Below are 16894 nucleotides of genomic sequence, written 5' to 3'. Positions count from 1 at the left end.
AGAGGGTTGTCAAAGTGCAGATTCTACGGTCTGCCTGGACCTGAAGACTCTCTGGGAGGTGACCCTGGAATCATCATATTTAACCAGGTTATTCTTATGCACAGCAAGACTGATACAAAGTACAGTGTTCTTCAAATGTTTTTGACCAAGAGTCAAAGCCAACCAGGCTAAGAAATACAGTTTTCACTAGAGACCCACATATATATATATAAATAAAACAAAAAATACTTGAAACTACACTTTTCCTTACAATGTGTGAGACACTCATATATTCTACTCTATTCCCTTCAAACAAGAATGTTGACTGTGGCTCACTAAAGCGATTCTCTGTCCTATTCACAGGTTGCGTCCTGCAGTCTGGAAAACACAGACATAATGATGCTCAACCAATGTTTGATGAGTGAATAAATGAAAGTTGGAAGAAATGCATGAATACTTGTATCTCAACAACTATAAAACAGAGGGGACGCATTAGATAATTTCTAAGATCTCTTCATGTAAAATTCTGAGATCTGGGGGGCCAGCCCTGTGGCCGAGTGATTAAATTTGCACGCTCTGCTTCGGCAGCCCAGGGGTTTGGATCCTGGGTGCGGAGACAGCACCGCTCATCAGGTCTTGTTGAGGCGGCATCCCATATAACACAACCAGAGGCACTCACAACTGTATATACAACTATGTACTGAGGGGTTTTGGGGAGAAGAAGAGAAAAAAAATTCTGAGATCTGATGCCTTTTTTTCAATTTCCAACAGCTTCACCATGTCCCAGGGCTCTGGTTATCTTTAGTTAAAAGGATTCCCACTGATGCAAGAGTTCAGAGGGTTCTATTTCAATTTGTTCATTAACTAAAGACATGCAGTGTCTTCCCTTCCAGCCCCCCCAGACCTGCCATCCCTGAGCCCGAAGGACCAGCAAAGGCAGGAGGCACACCCAGAGCACAGGAGCTCCCAGGAGTCTTTCTGTGGTGCTCCTTCCTTGTCTTCTCCATGGTCCGGAGGCCGAGGTTGAATGTGGAGGAGCCTCTGTGGCCTGGATGGGATGCTATTCCCGGGTCTGAGGAAATGTGCTGCTGTCACGAGGGAGTGTGTTTGAGGGTTGGCCTGTTGTCTGCAGAGGGCTCCATGAACCTCAGGAATTCCCATCCTGGGGCCCGCAGCTCACTCTCCCAGAGACTGGGCCAGGGGCTGTAGTGGTCATCTGGGGGGCCCACCACAGCATAATGTGGGTTTGAGGAGCTGAGGGGTCTCCTTGGAGCCCACCCAAGGGGCTCTGCTGACCCCTGCTCCAGTGGGACCTGGTTACAGCTCATCCATAGGGTAAGGCCTTGGGACAGCTCAAGGAGAGAGTTCTGGTGGGAACCAGAGGTAGGTTTCTCTGTTGTTTGGAATAAAGTAGAGGCTAGTTCTCCCCTCCCCAAATTATATTATTATTAGCTAATATTGATTGAGTGCTTGCCTATTATCTGCCCTCTGCAACATACATCATCTCATTTAATCCACACAACTCTGTAAGGTAGACACTATTATTAACCATAAGTTCCAGATCAAGAAAGTGAGACACAGAAAGGTTAAGTAACTTGCCCACAGTTCTGCAGCAAGCGGCAGAAGTAGGATAATTAACCCAAGGAGACCGACTCCAAAGGCTGCAGGCTCAGTCACTACACTGTAAAGCCTTCGCAGGTGCTGCTGAGTTAGTCAAGGGAAGGCCTTCCACCTGGTGCTGTTCTGCAGGAGGTGCTGGGAAATACTGACACTTGGAGTCATCGCCATGTCCTCTCATCCTGTCTCGAGCATGAACGTCACAACCCTGTAATTGATTACCACGTGTGGCAAGTGTAGCACATGATGGAGAGCCCCGGTTTACAACATCACTGCTCTGGGAACGTCACTGGCCTCTCAGCGGGAATACTTGGGGCAAGGAGACCAGAGTGAGAGCCAGAAAGATGGCGCCCTTCGGATGGCAGCATAATGAAAGACAAGCATTCTGGAGGAACAGGGATAGGGTAAAGACACCAACAAGCTCCCACCAGCTCTAGGATAAAAATAATAATCTACGGAAAAACCACTATGTGACTGACATTGGGCTAAATACTTTAAAAATATTGTTTCAGAGTATTTTCATGACAACCCTATAATGGAGGTATTCTTATGCCCGTTCTACAGACGGAGAGCCTAAGGCTTAGAGAACTTAAGGAAACTGCTCAAGGTCATCAAACAAATAGAACTGGGATTCAAAACCAGGTCTGCCTAACCCCAGGTTGTCTGCAGAGGGCTCCACGAACCTCAGGAATTCCCATCCTGGGGCCTGCAGCTCACTCTCCCAGAGCCTGGGCCAGGGGCTGTAGTGGTCATCTGGGGGGCCCACCACAGCACAATGTGGGTCTTGAGCAGCTGAGGGGTCTCCTTGGAGCCCACCCAAGGGGCTCTGGTGTTCCTGTCTCTCCCACAATTCTGCTTTTTGAATGTGTACTCTTACTCAACAAAGTTCGATGTCTGGGAGAAAAACAACAATATTTGAAGTTTCCACCACATGTGGGCCACTGAGGCGGCTCCATTAATCTTCCTCAAGGATGACACAGGACCGGGGTGAGAAAGCAGACTGCGTGGCCAGCACCTCACCAGGTGTTCCCACTGATGGAAAGCAGTTCAACTAGATCACGGTGGTGACGGCCGGCAGCACAGCTCAGGGAAGCCCTGCGGGCACAGGTCCTGGATTCAGTCTCATCAACAGAAATTGAAAAGCTTCTGAGGTCCTCTCAGAATCACACTCTGACCCGATGCCCAGACTTAGCCAATGTTCACGAGCCCAGCAAGGTGCCCAGGCGTCCTCCAGGACGGAGGGCCAGTCTGGCCATTTTCCACCCATGTCACTCGGCTCTACCTGTCAAGTCTGTGTAGTTCACGGGCACCGCTGAGCTCCTACTCCGTGCCCAGCGGGGGCCCGATGCCCTTCCCTCTGCCGACTGCCTGGCTCTCCCTTCTTCCCTTCCCAGACAGGCAGACAGGAGGGCCCTTGCTTTCACCCCTGCTGCCAGGGCAGCTCAAGGGAAATGCCAGATTTGGAAGGCAGACTTGCAAATAACAACAAATAAATAAAAACAACGCCTCCCTTGTTTCCATTCCTAAGGGATTGGGCAGAATGATATAGATTCCAAAAGTTCTTAAAAGACATGGCCTTATGGAAAAGCCCTTCACCTCTAATGCCTGGTGGTCCCCATAGCGACTGTTGGGAAGATGAAATGAGACAGTGAATGTGCTTGTGTTGTCAACAGTGAAAAGCATCCAAGACATGACAGAGATTCCTGCCCGCTGGGGTCTGAGCAGCAGGTTGACCAGTTGTCTGAGCAAGACCCAGAATTCAGTTAAAAGTGTAGATCCTGATACTTTGAAATCGAATCACAGTTCCACGATGTAGTGACTGTGTGGCTGTGCCCTTAGATAACGTACTGAGCTGTCTGTGCCTCAGCATCCTCAGTATGTACCTGGGAATAACACTGACAGTAGCCACTCCATTGGAATCTGATGAGGATTAATGGGACATTGCAGGTGGCGTGTCAGCATGCCGTTGGCAGGAATGAGAGCTCGATGCATGTACCCCGCTGCCGTGAGGCTGGGAGTGGGGAGGGACGCACACTCTCATCCCCACTCCAGCCTTCACCTCCACAGACCTCTCCTGAGGAATTCAGCCACTTGCTTGCCAAAGGCACCTGAAGCCCAGAGCCCGTATGATATGGCCAATGGGGAAATTTTGAACAACAGCGTTGGGGTGTGCGCTGGTGGCAACACCATCTGATAAGCTGCTGTGGGGGATATTTTAAGTATCTACTTTCCCCATCCTACGCTCTCCGTGACACCAATGGTTCTCAACCTTCTTTGAATCATGGCCCCTTATCCCAAGAGGACCCTTAGCTATCACGCATTTCTCTGCCTTCTCCCTCAGTAGCCACACCTACAAAATGCCAAAAAGCAGAGGGATCTGCTTCTTGGGATCACACTCTGAAAATGACTCTTCAGAAAAATGTGTTAGGTGTCGGTATTGCTGTCAGAGTGGCAGCCCTAACAAGGCCATGGGGGTATAAAGGGAACTCCATGAGCCATGGCCTCCCTAGAAACAACATCATCAATAACAAAAATGAGGACAGCTAACTCTTCTGAACACTGCTGTTCCAGACACCATGCGAAGATCTTCACATGCATTATCTTGTTTGATCCTCGCAAGACCCCCGTGATGGGGATACCATCATAATTCTCATTTTACAGATGAGGAGCTAAGGCACAGAGAGGTTAAGTAACTCACCCAAGGTCACACAGCTAGTGAGTGATAAGATTCAAACATAGTCCCAGAACCCTGCTGTCAACCAGTATACTTTTTGGCCACCTAGGGGCATCATAAGTCTCGTACTCCCATCTCCTATTTTAATGTCCTGAGCATTCACCCTAATAAAGGCACATTAGACTTGAGTAGGTACAAATTCTGGACATACTGAGTCTCATATCTTGGGCTGACTCTTCTCTTCAAAATGAACCTGCCTGGGAATCAATGCTGAAATACGGAGAGAGGTCCCAGACCAGCCTGGTACGTGTATGACTAAGGAGAGAACTATCGCCCTGCACTCTGCCCCCCCCCCCGCCCCCCGCCCGAAGTGCTCACAGGCATCTCTGAGCCAAGGACTACTTGAAAAAATTCTGGGAACACCCCTGCTCAAACCACAGCTCGATGAAAGGTGGGGACTAGACTAGAGGAGGTGGGGGTATAGGTCAATGCCCTGTCCTGCCTCCCAGGGAGGGAAAAAGCATGCCTCCCCAGGAAGCTCACGTGTGACAAGTGGCCCATGGGCATAGCAGCACAGGACTGAGGGATGGACTGCTTGCTCTGCTGGGAAGAAGGCATGAGCCTGAAGAGGAGGGACAGAACCACCTGCAGGAGGACTGAGCAACCTTTCTGAGGGAGGGAGGGAGGGAGGGAGGCTCCGGCAGGAGGGGGAGGCGGGAGCAGAGGGAGCCGCGGATCGGATCGGTGCAGGCAGTGAGAGGGGGCAGCCCCACCGTGTTTCCCAGGCTGCTCTCTGAGATGCAGGCAGGAAGGCTGAGTGCGTTACACTGGCCCCACCTCCTGAAGCTCTCTCTGCAGCTACTGGACTGGACACAAAAGTGTGAGGGACAGAGACACTGTCTCTGCTGATTTGTACCAAACTCTGGCTCCCGTTGCTAAGAGGCCACATGTGACAGAAGCCAGGGTAGGGGCCCACGCTGCTGTCTGCATTTCCCAGGTAAGCAACTCTTTGTGTCTGAGCCAGAGGTGGAGAGCCAGGCCCGAAGGCAGTGGGCAGAGGAGAGGGTGGGAGGTGGCGGTGCTGGGGTGGACCTGCACGATCTATGGAAGGAAAGCAGGAAGAGGGGCAGAGGCACGGAGCCGGAACAAGCCCTCAGGCCGGGCTTCTGCAAAGTGTGCACAGAAGAGGTAGGTGAGCTGGAGGCTGCGCTTGGACCACTCCTGGCCGACCAGTGTGGCGCAAGCTCCAGGAATGGGTTGTGCTCTGACAGCCTCTGAGGGTCAGCGCATCTGGAGAGCAGAGGGGCCAGCCACACCGTGGCATCGGTGTTCCTCTTCTAGAACAGGAATATTTGTGTAGACTTTGCCAGAAAATCCCACCCTGAGCCCTACCTTCCTCTGGGTCTTCCTGGTGGTCAAGAGAGAAGCTTTGGCAGCTACAGAAGGAAGAAAGCAGGATGTATTCACTGAGGATGTGGAGGCAGACAGAGGGGGATTTCCCATCTGCAAAGGCAGGATCCTGGCAGCCTTCTGAGGAGGTAAGAGCCAGCAGAGGGCTGTGTGCTGCCCTGAGGAGGCTCACCTGCGGCCCAGAGGAAGGGAGAGGAGACACATGTCGCGTAGAATGGAATACGTGCGCTGGGGGTGGGGTGGCGAGTGGGTGAAGTAATGGTCTGCGGAGTTCCACCTGAACACGCACAGCATGTTGTCCCAGAGTAAGAAGAAGCCTAAGACGCCTGCATCAATCAAATCCAGCTTCCCTTTGCTGTCCCTGCCCATGGACACAGTCCCTGATCAGGCATGCTGGCCTGGGGAAGTCATATTAAGCTGGCAAGTGCTGTGTCCCCTCTGTTAACTACACTCCCACCCCCACCCCACCCCCAAACACACACACTCTCTCTCCCTCCCTGTCTCTCTCTCTAAGAACTACTCTGCTGAAAATATGTCAGACCTTGGTTTCCTGTCGAGAAGTAAGCCAGCCACACTCTAACATGTGAAGGGGATAGAGCAGAGAGGTCAGAGGGGGTGAGGGATCCCTGGGCTTCAGGGCACAAAGGGACATGAGACGCTGAACCCCAGTCACCACTGCACTGTGTCCTCCCTCCACCCACGGCTTCTGTATCCGCGTAGAAAGGGATGGTTCCTCCCAGTGCTCCCACCTCCACTCACACAGCAACTGGGCTTATGATCACCCAGCAGCCAGAGGAAGGCTGGCTTGATGTGATGGGGGATAGCGTAATGGGACATGACCTTACTGGGTGAACCTTGATCAGCAACTGCTAAGAGCATCCATCTAGACACCTCCCTGGAGTCTGCACCCCTGAGGTGCAGAGGAGCTCCAGCTACAGCACGAGTAACAAGGCTCTAGTCATTGGATGCCAGCCGTGAGCAGGAACCTCACGCAGCCCATACAGTGGGAGGATTATCTCTATCCTACAGATGAAGGAAACAGGGCCCAGAGATGTTTGTTGACGCACAGGCATACGATTTTGACCGTTCAGTAAACATTTGTGGAATAAATGAATACATCTTGCTGAGCGGTAACAGCATGCCTCCTGCCTTGAGAGGAGCGCATTGGAGCCACACCAAATGCAGAGATCGCTCCTCTGATTCCTTCTGAGATGCCACTGGAAGGTGGGCGGAGGAGGAGAGAAGGAACCTTCGGAAAGTAAACACTCAGTGACTAATACCATTGACCACTCGGCCTCTGCAGCATGTGTCGCGGCCTCTCTCTCCCGCGGAGGGCAATTTGGGTCAACAGGAGCAGGGAGGAGCCCAGCAGTGAGGTCCCGCAGCCAAGGCTCCTTGGCCCAGAAAACACAAGGGGCTTTGATGACTACAGAAAGCAGTGGCTCTTCCTCCACCAGGATGCTGCGGCTGCTCTTGGGCAGGGCCCAGCCCCGGGGCAGGCCTCAGTCTGGAGGCCACATCTAGCACAGCTTGGGGTTTACCATAACGACCTTGAAGTTAAAGAGAAACCCCGAGGCTGCTATGAGCTGTGTGGCCTTGGGCAGGTACAACACCTCTTCAAGCCTCAGTTTCCCAGTCTGTAAAATGGAAAGAATGATGTAAGAATAAGAGCATCTATCTTAAAGGTTGCTGGGAGGAATAAATGAAATCATGCTTGGGAAGTGCTCAGCATTTTGCCTGACCCATAATGTCTGAAAATGGAACTACTGGCAGTACCCACCTCTGGGATTCTCAGAAGGTTCCCTCCAGACCAAAGCAAACTCAGCCCTCTGGTCAGAAATTGCCCCCTCTTCCCCAAAGCCCTCAGTGGCCTGCCTCTCCCTCCAGCAACTCCTGTAAAATGCGTCACTCACACAAACAAGCCTTATTAACCACCCCAGCAGCCTTTCTCTGGGTCTTCAAGATAAAACAAAATTAGTTAGAAAATAAAACTCAATGGCACCCTTGTCTCATGCCTTGCTGTCAAAACCCTAAGTCCATGCTTCTCACGTTGGGGTATGTGCATCCTGGGGGCATCTGGGGGTATGCCAGGAATCCACGAGGCCACGGGATAAATATGGCACACTTGGGGGGGGTAAGCTAAACATTTAAACTGAAGATAACTTAAAACATTATTTTTATATTAAAACAAACATGACATGGAATGTACATTCTCATGAATGTTTAAGATGAAGCAATATTTCAAAGATAGTTCAAGCTTTCCACGGGCATCCCTTCCTCCCCGGGCGCATACTCTTACCCTGCCCAGCAATTAGGGGCTCTTCATTGCAAAACCTTGAGAAGCCCTGCCTAACTGGTGAGGGGCGGCTGGGTATCTTCTTGAGAACATGCCTAGTGTCTTCTTGACTCGCCTCCATTCTCCCGGGGGCTGCTCCTTGTCTTTGAAAGAGGTGACCCACGCAGCCCAGTGCTCGGGAGGCAACCCCAGCTGACGCCATCATGAGATGGCAGACTTGCGCTCCTGGCAGGAACAGCAAGACCAGGCTGGTTTTCAGCTTCCTGGTGGGGCCGACAGTTTAAGAGACCTGAGGAGGACCAGACCTTGCTTCCTGCCCTCTTACCCAGGCTTCCACCATGCTCACAGAGAATGTGCCTGGCTAGCAATTGAGGTTTGAGCCCCCTGGACAGAGCATGGCACAGCTGGCACTCAGCAAATGTCCCACCCTTGCCATCCCCGACAGCATTGTCTCCTGGGCCTTCTAGCAAGTGGGACCTCCAAAGGCATTAAGGGTGACTGTGTGGATTTTTCAGCAGGGCCCAGCTCCTTGTTCTCCCGGGAGGCACAACAATGTGGTTGGCATGGCCACCAGCAGGAACTGGTACCAGATCTGGTATCAGATCCACCAGCGTATCTTTAGTGAGAACCTCAGCCCCAGTGGCTGGGCAGGTGACTGAGTACATTCTTTGTGATTTCCTCTTCACACTTTCCTTTTGCAGGTGTCGTGAGCCAAGCAAAGGTCCTGTCTAGGAGGAGCGGGACTAGCGGTGCCTGAACATCATGGCCCAGGTGGACCCCCAGGACAGGTGGGACGAGGTGTCTCCTCTCTGCAGCTTGACTGAGGACCCCCGGATGCCGAGCATTAACTTAGGGAGTGAGGATGAGGATGGAGGGGAGACAGGAGACCAAGGAGGCACTGGTGACCAGGATCACCAGGCCCGTTCAAAGGGCAGCTCCCAAGTGACTCAGGACAATCCTGACTCGCGGTGGCAGCATCCACCTGGCCAGAAGGAAGAGAAAGTGTCTGACTCTTTTAGAGCTGGGAGTGTGGGGAAGAAACCTATGGCGACGCCTGGAAAGAAGGCCAGCTGGGGAAGAGATGAGTCAAAGATCACGCAGACCCAGGACTCACCCGAAGCAAGCACAGCTCCAGGTGTCCTCCCCAGCGGCCTCTCGCACAAGTTGTTAGGTCAGAGGCAACCTCCTGGGGTCTCATTACCTGCAGGTGATGATGGAGACTCCAGGGCAAACCTGGACGCCGCCTTGGGTGTCCCATCCAGCTTCTCTGGTCCTGGAAGCTATTTCCGTGCACAGAAAGGTGTAGACAGGGCCTCAAACAACTCCTCCCTGGCGTGTTTCCCCAAGCTGGGGGGCAGTTGGGACCTCCCCACGCAAGAGACACGCACGCCAGCGCAGGGGTCGGCCACCGCCGCCAGGTTGGCAGAGGCGGTGCTGGCGAAAGCGCGCACAGGCCAAAAGGGCCAGCACCCAGCGGGCGCGGGGGAGGGCGGGCAGGAGGAGGTGCGTCCCAACAAGTGCAGGCGAGCTGGGCGGGCCTTCCAGAAGCCCAGCAACCGGCTGAGCCCGGCGCAGACGAGGGGCGCCAAGCCTTACGCGTGCGAGCTGTGCGGGAAGGCCTACTCCCACCGGGGCACGCTCCAGCAGCACCGGCGCCTGCACACGGGCGAGCGGCCCTACCGGTGCCCTTTCTGCGACAAGGCCTACACCTGGTCCTCCGACCACCGCAAGCACATCCGCACCCACACAGGCGAGAAGCCCTACCCGTGCCCGGACTGCGGGAAGGCCTTCGTGCGCTCCTCGGATCTGCGCAAACACCAGCGCAACATGCACAGCAACAACAAGCCCTTCCCGTGCGCCGAGTGCGGCCTGACCTTCAACAAGCCGCTGTCGCTGCTGCGCCACCAGCGCACGCACCTGGGCGAGAAGCCCTTCCGCTGCCCGGCCTGCGACAGGGAGTTCGCCGTGGCCAGCCGGATGATGGAGCACCAGCGTGTGCACTCCGGCGAGCGGCCCTTCCCCTGCCCCACCTGCGGCAAGTGCTTCACCAAATCCTCCAACCTGATCGAGCACCAGACGCTGCACACCGGCCAGAGGCCCTTCAAGTGCGCCGACTGCGGCGTGGCCTTCGCGCAGCCCTCGCGCCTCGTGCGCCACCAGCGCATCCACACCGGCGAGCGGCCCTTCCCTTGCGCGCAGTGCGGCCAGGCCTTTGCCCGCTCCTCCACCCTGAAGCGGCACCAACAGATCCACTCCGGGGAGAAGGGCTTCCTCTGTGCCGAGTGTGGCAGGGCCTTCCGCATTGCCTCCGAGCTGGCCCAGCACATTCGGGTGCACAACGGGGAGAGGCCCTACCAGTGTGAGGACTGCGGCCAGGCCTTCACCCGGTCCAATCACCTCCAACGACACCGGGCCAAGCACCACGCCTGCAAGAAGGAGCCCAACCCCTCCTCCTCTGACGAGTGAGGGCTTTTTCAGTTAACTCTCAGGGAGGGCGAAGACGCCGTCCACCTCATCGCTTAGAATCCTCCCCCGTGGGCCAGCCCACTCATGTGGTATTGTCAGCCTTCAGCGGGTCGCCGGCCGTGGGGTGGCGCATTTGATTTGTGTCTGTGATCCCTTGTGTAGCAAGTACCTGGAGGGAAAGCACTCAGGTGTGTGGTTTCATATCAGTCTTTCTTCTGCATCTCAGAGGTTGTATTCATTTGGAAAAGGATAAGATAAAGTAGTGAGGGCTGGTCAAGAGTTGCGTTCCTTGGTTGGGGGATCGGAAGCTATAGAAGTATGTGTGGGCATTATGCAGGGTTCCAGGGATACGGGAAGGGAAAGGACTGTCCTGTCTTGTCCTCAAAGCCACATGAGGATCCTGAGAAGAAGGCATCTGGGGCTGGTCCTCTTTAGAGAAGCGTACTCTTCAGTTTTCTGGAAAGAAAGAAATCCTCAGAAGTGGTCTCTGTAAGGGATTATTCCAAAGCGACAAAGCATGCCTGGGGGTAACTAAGGAAACCCAGCAGAGAGCCCACCGTTACACTTTCCTGCTGAAACGACTTTACCCTGGGGGAATGTCTTTGTGAGTCTTGGCTTTGAATGGCTTGACTTACAGAGAGGAAGGGGTGAGGGGAGTTCATGCCCTGTGTTTAGGAACCAGCTATTCTAGAAGTCCAGAGCGGCCTTAGCTTCTGAAAAAGAAGTGCATTCCTCTTTACAGTGGAACTTCGTAACTGGATCTAAGCTGAGTCTCACCTACAGAATTCACTCGTGCCTCCTGTTTGGCCACATCTTTTCCTGTTCCCACCCTGGGAGCTTAAATCGTATGTAGTATTTACAGAGGAGTCTGCCCCTGGACGGAGAGAGAGAGAAACTTTCTCTCTGTGGGCCTGATGGTTCAGGAAGCCTTTTAGGTTCATTTAAATTTGCCAGGATCATGAGCTCTGATTTGAAGTAAATAAAAAAGTACCACTTGCCGAAGTGCCAATTAGCTGTGTTTCAGAGTCATTAAAACCAGATTTGAAAATGTACATGACACAGTTATTCTCTAATGAGATTATCTGAAATTGGCATTACCAACAGCCCTTCTTCAAAATGTATCGATACATACATTGATTTTGTCTAGTTTAAAGTCAGTAGTTCTTATGTCTGGACCTCAACTGTGAGGAATCCATGGCTTCTCAGAGTTCCCTTGATGCACAGGGGGCAAACAGCACTTCTCATCTCGCCAAAGATAAATACGACAATCCACAAGAAAGTGTAGTACTCTCTTTTTGAGGATATCTTTAGTATATTCCGAAAATTGCCGCCAAAGGGTGCCCAATCTGAATTTTTCTTGGTTTCTACCTGATTTGGACTCAGGGAGTGACTGCTAAATAGCATTCTCATGTGTGACACATGGGGCCCGAAGAGAAGTGATATTATCGTCATGGCTTGTTTGACAGAGGTAACTAGAGCACTGACCGCCTGCCTGGAGCTTTTGTGTATTAACTTGCTTCCAGACCTCTGCGTGTCCCAATGACAGAGTTAGCTGTTCTCGGTCTCGCACCAGAGCCAGAGCTTGGGATCTTAGTTCATCCCCAGCATTTACCAGTGATGTGACCTTGGCTTCTGCTTCTGCATCTGCGCTGGCAGAATAATAATAATGAGGTCATAAAAGTGGGAGTCATCCTACCAGGGGAGGAACTTTGGCTGAATGCAAAGGCATTAAACTGGTAGAGAAGTCATAAAATTCCTCTATAACCTTGGGACTATGAACAGAGTAAAGGCCAGTATTTTTTTTCTGGGTAGTCAATGAAATATTTGAAGATTGAAGTTATTATTCCTTTTCTTTGTATTGTTTTTTCTTAAGATGGTTGTTAGTACAGTTTTTACTAATTAAAAAATTTGGTTTGGTTCTATAATTTCTTAAGGTAGTTGTTCCCCAAACCAGTTGATAGAATGGCTGAAGAGAAATCACCTGGGCTGTTTGTTAACCATGCAACTTGCTGAATCCTAGCCTGGAATATTGAGACAGGTGTGCACTGTATCTTGGGATGTAGTTTTTAAAGCACAGCCAAGTTGGGGTCACTGGTATAATTAATATATTGGGGTTGGTGATGATTAAATGTTATCATTTGGTAAACAGATAATAGAGGAATAAGAAGCAGGCAGTCTGGATGAGATCCCAATAGAACTAGGCTGAAAATAAGCACAAGCTGCTAGAACACCTCCTGACTTGGATATGGTGGGTGCAAACTAGCAAGCAGGTTGTGGAGTGTCCCGTCATCTCATTTCTGCAGGTGAGATGCAGTGTCTAGGTGGGCACAGCTTTGGGGAGAGAGTGAGAACACTTCTCGCTAATAGGCAGAATAACTGGATTCACTTGTTCTGGGTATCTTCAGAGCTGTATGTATTATTTCTGGAATATAAGGCGATACAGTATACTGAATATTAATGTTGTATACTGAAGAGAAGTTCATTAGTCCTTCAATGCTTACCATGTAAACAAGTCATATATTAAGGAAAATTTGTCCTAACCAGTCTTTTCTCACATCAGCTGCAAGGGTCATGCTGAGTAGGTATTGTAGGGGAAAGCAATCCCATTATTGTAGTCACAGGTCACTGGACCATTCCGTGGTGGAGAAGTGGAAGGTAATACATGGAGTGGACAACAGAGAAGTCAACCAGCTGTAACGTGGCTTGACACAAATTCTGCCCAATAGAGTCTGTCTATCCAAGGTAGAGGCAACTGAATCCTCTCTTTGCAGAAGAGTCAATGCTACAACACAGGTTAGTCTGGCTCAGATTGTTGCCCCAAGTGATGCTGAGCTATTTTTCTTGTTTTCTATAAACCCGCTGCATATCGCATCTTATTTCCCCCTTATGCAATTAAAAATTGGAGCAGGGTCTTCTTTAAATTCTTTCTCTCTGGACTAGTGCTGTTTCCACAGTTTAGTTTGCCAAAATTAATTTGGATATACCCAGTAAAAACGTTCATTTATAAGTTTCCGCTTAATAAAAATTCTCCTAATGTATTCACCAGAGCCTGCAGCCATCACAAGCCACGTCCTTTAGACAATAAAGGTAACGGCTAACACTCACATAGTGATCAGTGTTCCAGGAAGTGTTCTAAGTGTTTCACATATATTAATGATTTAATTTTTAAAGTAAACCTATGGTGATTATTATCCGTATTTTTAAGATGAGGAAATCAAGAGACAAAAAAGTTATCTTCCCCAACATATCATAGCTGCAAAGTAGCATATAATGATTTGACACTTAGGCATGCTGGCTCCAGAGACTGCGTTCTTAACCACAAGGCTAACTGCTTCTGGTTGGTATAGAAGAATACTCTGAAATTCTTGATGATACGCATTTTAAAAGTGCATGATCATAAATTCAAGAAAAGACTAAAGGTTGAAACAGCAGAGCAGAAACCATGGTGTGACTCTAGGAAGAAGACCTGTGAATTACTTAAGAATGGGTCTGGGGGAGCCTGGGTTGGCAGCTATTAATCATTCATTCCTTGGCAAAACTGTCAATAAGCTGGCCAGGAGGAAGGACTTGGAGTTAAAGAATGATGGTTCCTTGAAGGGCTGCCATTGTTTCATCTCTCTGACTAAAGAAACAGTCTGTGCCTGTGCTAGACACAGAAAAATGCACCAGCATTGAATTTTGACATACAACATTTACACAACAATTTATAAACCAAATGCATGCGTACTGAACAGCTATATTACCCCTGATATGAACACAATATATCATCCAGGATTTCCAACTAGGACTTCGAAAAATCTTACTTGGAAGGAAATTTTGTGTAAAGCCTCAACTTAATTGCTAGAATACTCAAGCAGACGTCATTGCTAGACTCAGACTAAACTATGAACTACAAACTCAATGACCCATGAAAATATTGCCAAAGATGGAATGACTCAATGTTTCATAAACCAGAAAAGGGTATCTTTTTAAAGTTGAGAAGGAAGCTCATTTTTGACATCAATCACCTCTCTCCATTCTGCATAAAACCATGCCGGTACAATTAAAATTTTTCCACTATGGCTGGAGAATATTTTTTCTCGTGCTCTCCTCCTTGTTTTCTCCTTAACCAGCCTCAGTCAAGTTGGCTCAGGGTTTTACCATCTCAGGAGTGTCAGGCACTCAATAGATGGGCTCAGTGAATGAATAGAGCTTCTATAAAAACTTAAGCTATAATTAAGATTTACAGAAAAACAGGCCTCTTCCATAAGGCAAAGACAATGTGGTGGAGGACAAAGACAAGAAGGGAAGAAGGATCCTATGCGGTAGCTCAGATGAAGTCAAGGGCAAGTGGGGATGGTAGATAAAATGAGGAGATGCCTGAGATTTCGGAGGTGGAGTCAATTAGGCTTGATGATGGGATATTAACAGCTACCATTTAGTGATCACTTTTTAGGGAACAGGCACTATAGTCATGATCTCAATTAATTCTTACAACAATCTGTTATGGGAGACTATTCAAAAATATTCCCACGTGGGGTCTGCTACAATTTTCCTTTCCAGGAAAGCAGATAAGATTAATCGATGGTGGCTCATGTCTGTTATTGTTAAGCAAGGGTCAGTAAGGTCTTTGTGCCCCTTCTAAGAAATAAGCTGCAGATCTACAACAGGAGAATATGTAGCAAATCCCCTGCCTTTTGGTTTAGAAATTACACTTGCTTACAATTTTATTTTCCATAATTGTGGTGGTTTAGAAAATATACTTACATAAATGTCCATCAATGGATGAGGGGGTAAAGAAGATGTGATATATATATGTGCATGTGTGTGTGTGTGTGTGTGTGTGTGTACACACACAGTGGAATATTATTCAGCCATGAGAAAGAAGAAACTACTGCCATTTGTGACAATATGGTTAGACATGTTGAGGACATTATGCTAAATGAGATGTGTCAGACAGAGAAATACAAACACTGTATGCTCTCACTTATATGTAGAATCTACAGAAGTTGAACTCTTAGAAACAGAGAGTAAAGTGGTGGTTACCAGGGGCTGGAGGGGTGGGGACCTGGGGAGATGTTGGTCAAAGGGTAAAAACTTTGAGCTATAAGAGAATAAGGTCTGGGGGTCTAATGTAAAATATGGTGACTATATTTGATAATATTGTATCGTACAATTGAAATATGTGAAGAGAATAGAACTTAAACGTTTTCACCAAAAGCAAAAAAAGATAAGCATGTGAGGTGATTAATGTGTTAATTAACTAGATGGGGGAATCTGTTCACAATGTATATGTGTATCAAGTCACTACGATGTACAGGTTAAATATCTTACAATTTTATATGTCAATTATACCTTAATAAAGCCAAATTTTAAAAAAAGAATTAAAAAATTGTTTAATAAAAACAAAACACGTGCCCCCAGATTCTTTGACACTCCTCCCTGCGAGAACTGGAGCCTAATTTCTCTCTCCTTTGTAGGGGCTGGGCTCAGTGACTGAGTGCTAATGAACAGAATAAAGCAGAAGTGTTGGTGCAAAACTTCTGAGGCTAGGTCTCAAAGGTGCTGTGGCTTCCACGTCGCTCACACGCATGCTCCTTTCCTCTCATCACTTGCTCACGAGTAGCCTTATAGACAGGCCCTATGGTGAGGAACTGAAATCTGCTAACAGCCACATCTGTGAGCTTGTAGGGGATCCTCTAGCCCCAGTTGAGAGTTCAGATGACCGCTGACCCAGCTGACTGCTTGCCTGAAACCTTCTGAGACACCCAAAGCCAGAACTATCCAGCTGAGTGGCCCCCGAATTCCCGGCTCTTGGAAACGGTGTGAAATAATAAATGCTTGTTGTTTGAAGCTGCTAAGTTTGGCTTGGTAATTTGTGACGCAGCAATAGATAACAGGTAGGATATAGAGAACAACTTGCTCCTAATGAGTAAGTGAGCAGTCACTAGATGTCACTGTGAGCCCTCATTTCTGCCCTAAGGAAACTGACAGGGAGATTGGAACACATCTCCACTTCCTGTCACCACATCCCACCCCTCCAATGGTCACTGCTAAGGCTGGCAGAAGTTCAGCTGGTGTACAGGCAACTCCTCTGTCATCTGTCCCTTTGTCAAGCAAGTCATCTTAACTCTAGAGTCCAGTAAGAGGGACCCTCTCGGAAGGCGGCAGAAGCACTGTGGGTAATATCTAGACACTAGCACCACATTTGATAGGGAATGGTAAGAAGGAAACCCTTCTGACTGTCCTCTTCTTTGGAATACTGCAATTCCTAATCTATGGAGATGACTGAAGCAATGCATGGTCGTCTCTTGAAAGGGGAGAAATTTCTCATTCTCTAGAGTTAGAACACAATCCTAGGAAGGAAGTGTTATTATCACTATTTTGCAGATAAGGAAATAAAAGAGTGGAAAGATTAAGCACATAGCCAAGGGTACATAGCTAGTCAGCATGGAATCAGAACACCAGCTCAG

General features: G+C 49.4%; 1 protein-coding gene across 1 annotated transcript; it reads left to right on the top strand.

Annotated features, from left to right (window-relative positions):
• Nucleotides 1–5107: 5107 nt before the first annotated feature.
• ZNF648 (zinc finger protein 648) lies at nt 5108–15802 on the top strand. The gene is made up of 2 exons (XM_008521511.2): nt 5108–5267; nt 8678–15802. The coding sequence occupies exon 2, from the start codon at nt 8739–8741 to the stop codon at nt 10440–10442; it is 1704 nt and encodes a 567-aa protein (XP_008519733.2). The 5' UTR covers nt 5108–5267; nt 8678–8738; the 3' UTR covers nt 10443–15802.
• The last annotated feature ends 1092 nt before the right edge of the window (nt 15803–16894 follow it).

This window comes from Equus przewalskii, chromosome 23, assembly GCF_037783145.1.
Source record: "Equus przewalskii isolate Varuska chromosome 23, EquPr2, whole genome shotgun sequence".
NCBI classification, from domain to species: domain Eukaryota; kingdom Metazoa; phylum Chordata; class Mammalia; order Perissodactyla; family Equidae; genus Equus; species Equus przewalskii.
The sequence above is the reverse complement of the archived record's forward strand: the minus strand, read 5'-3'. Positions and strand labels throughout refer to the sequence as shown.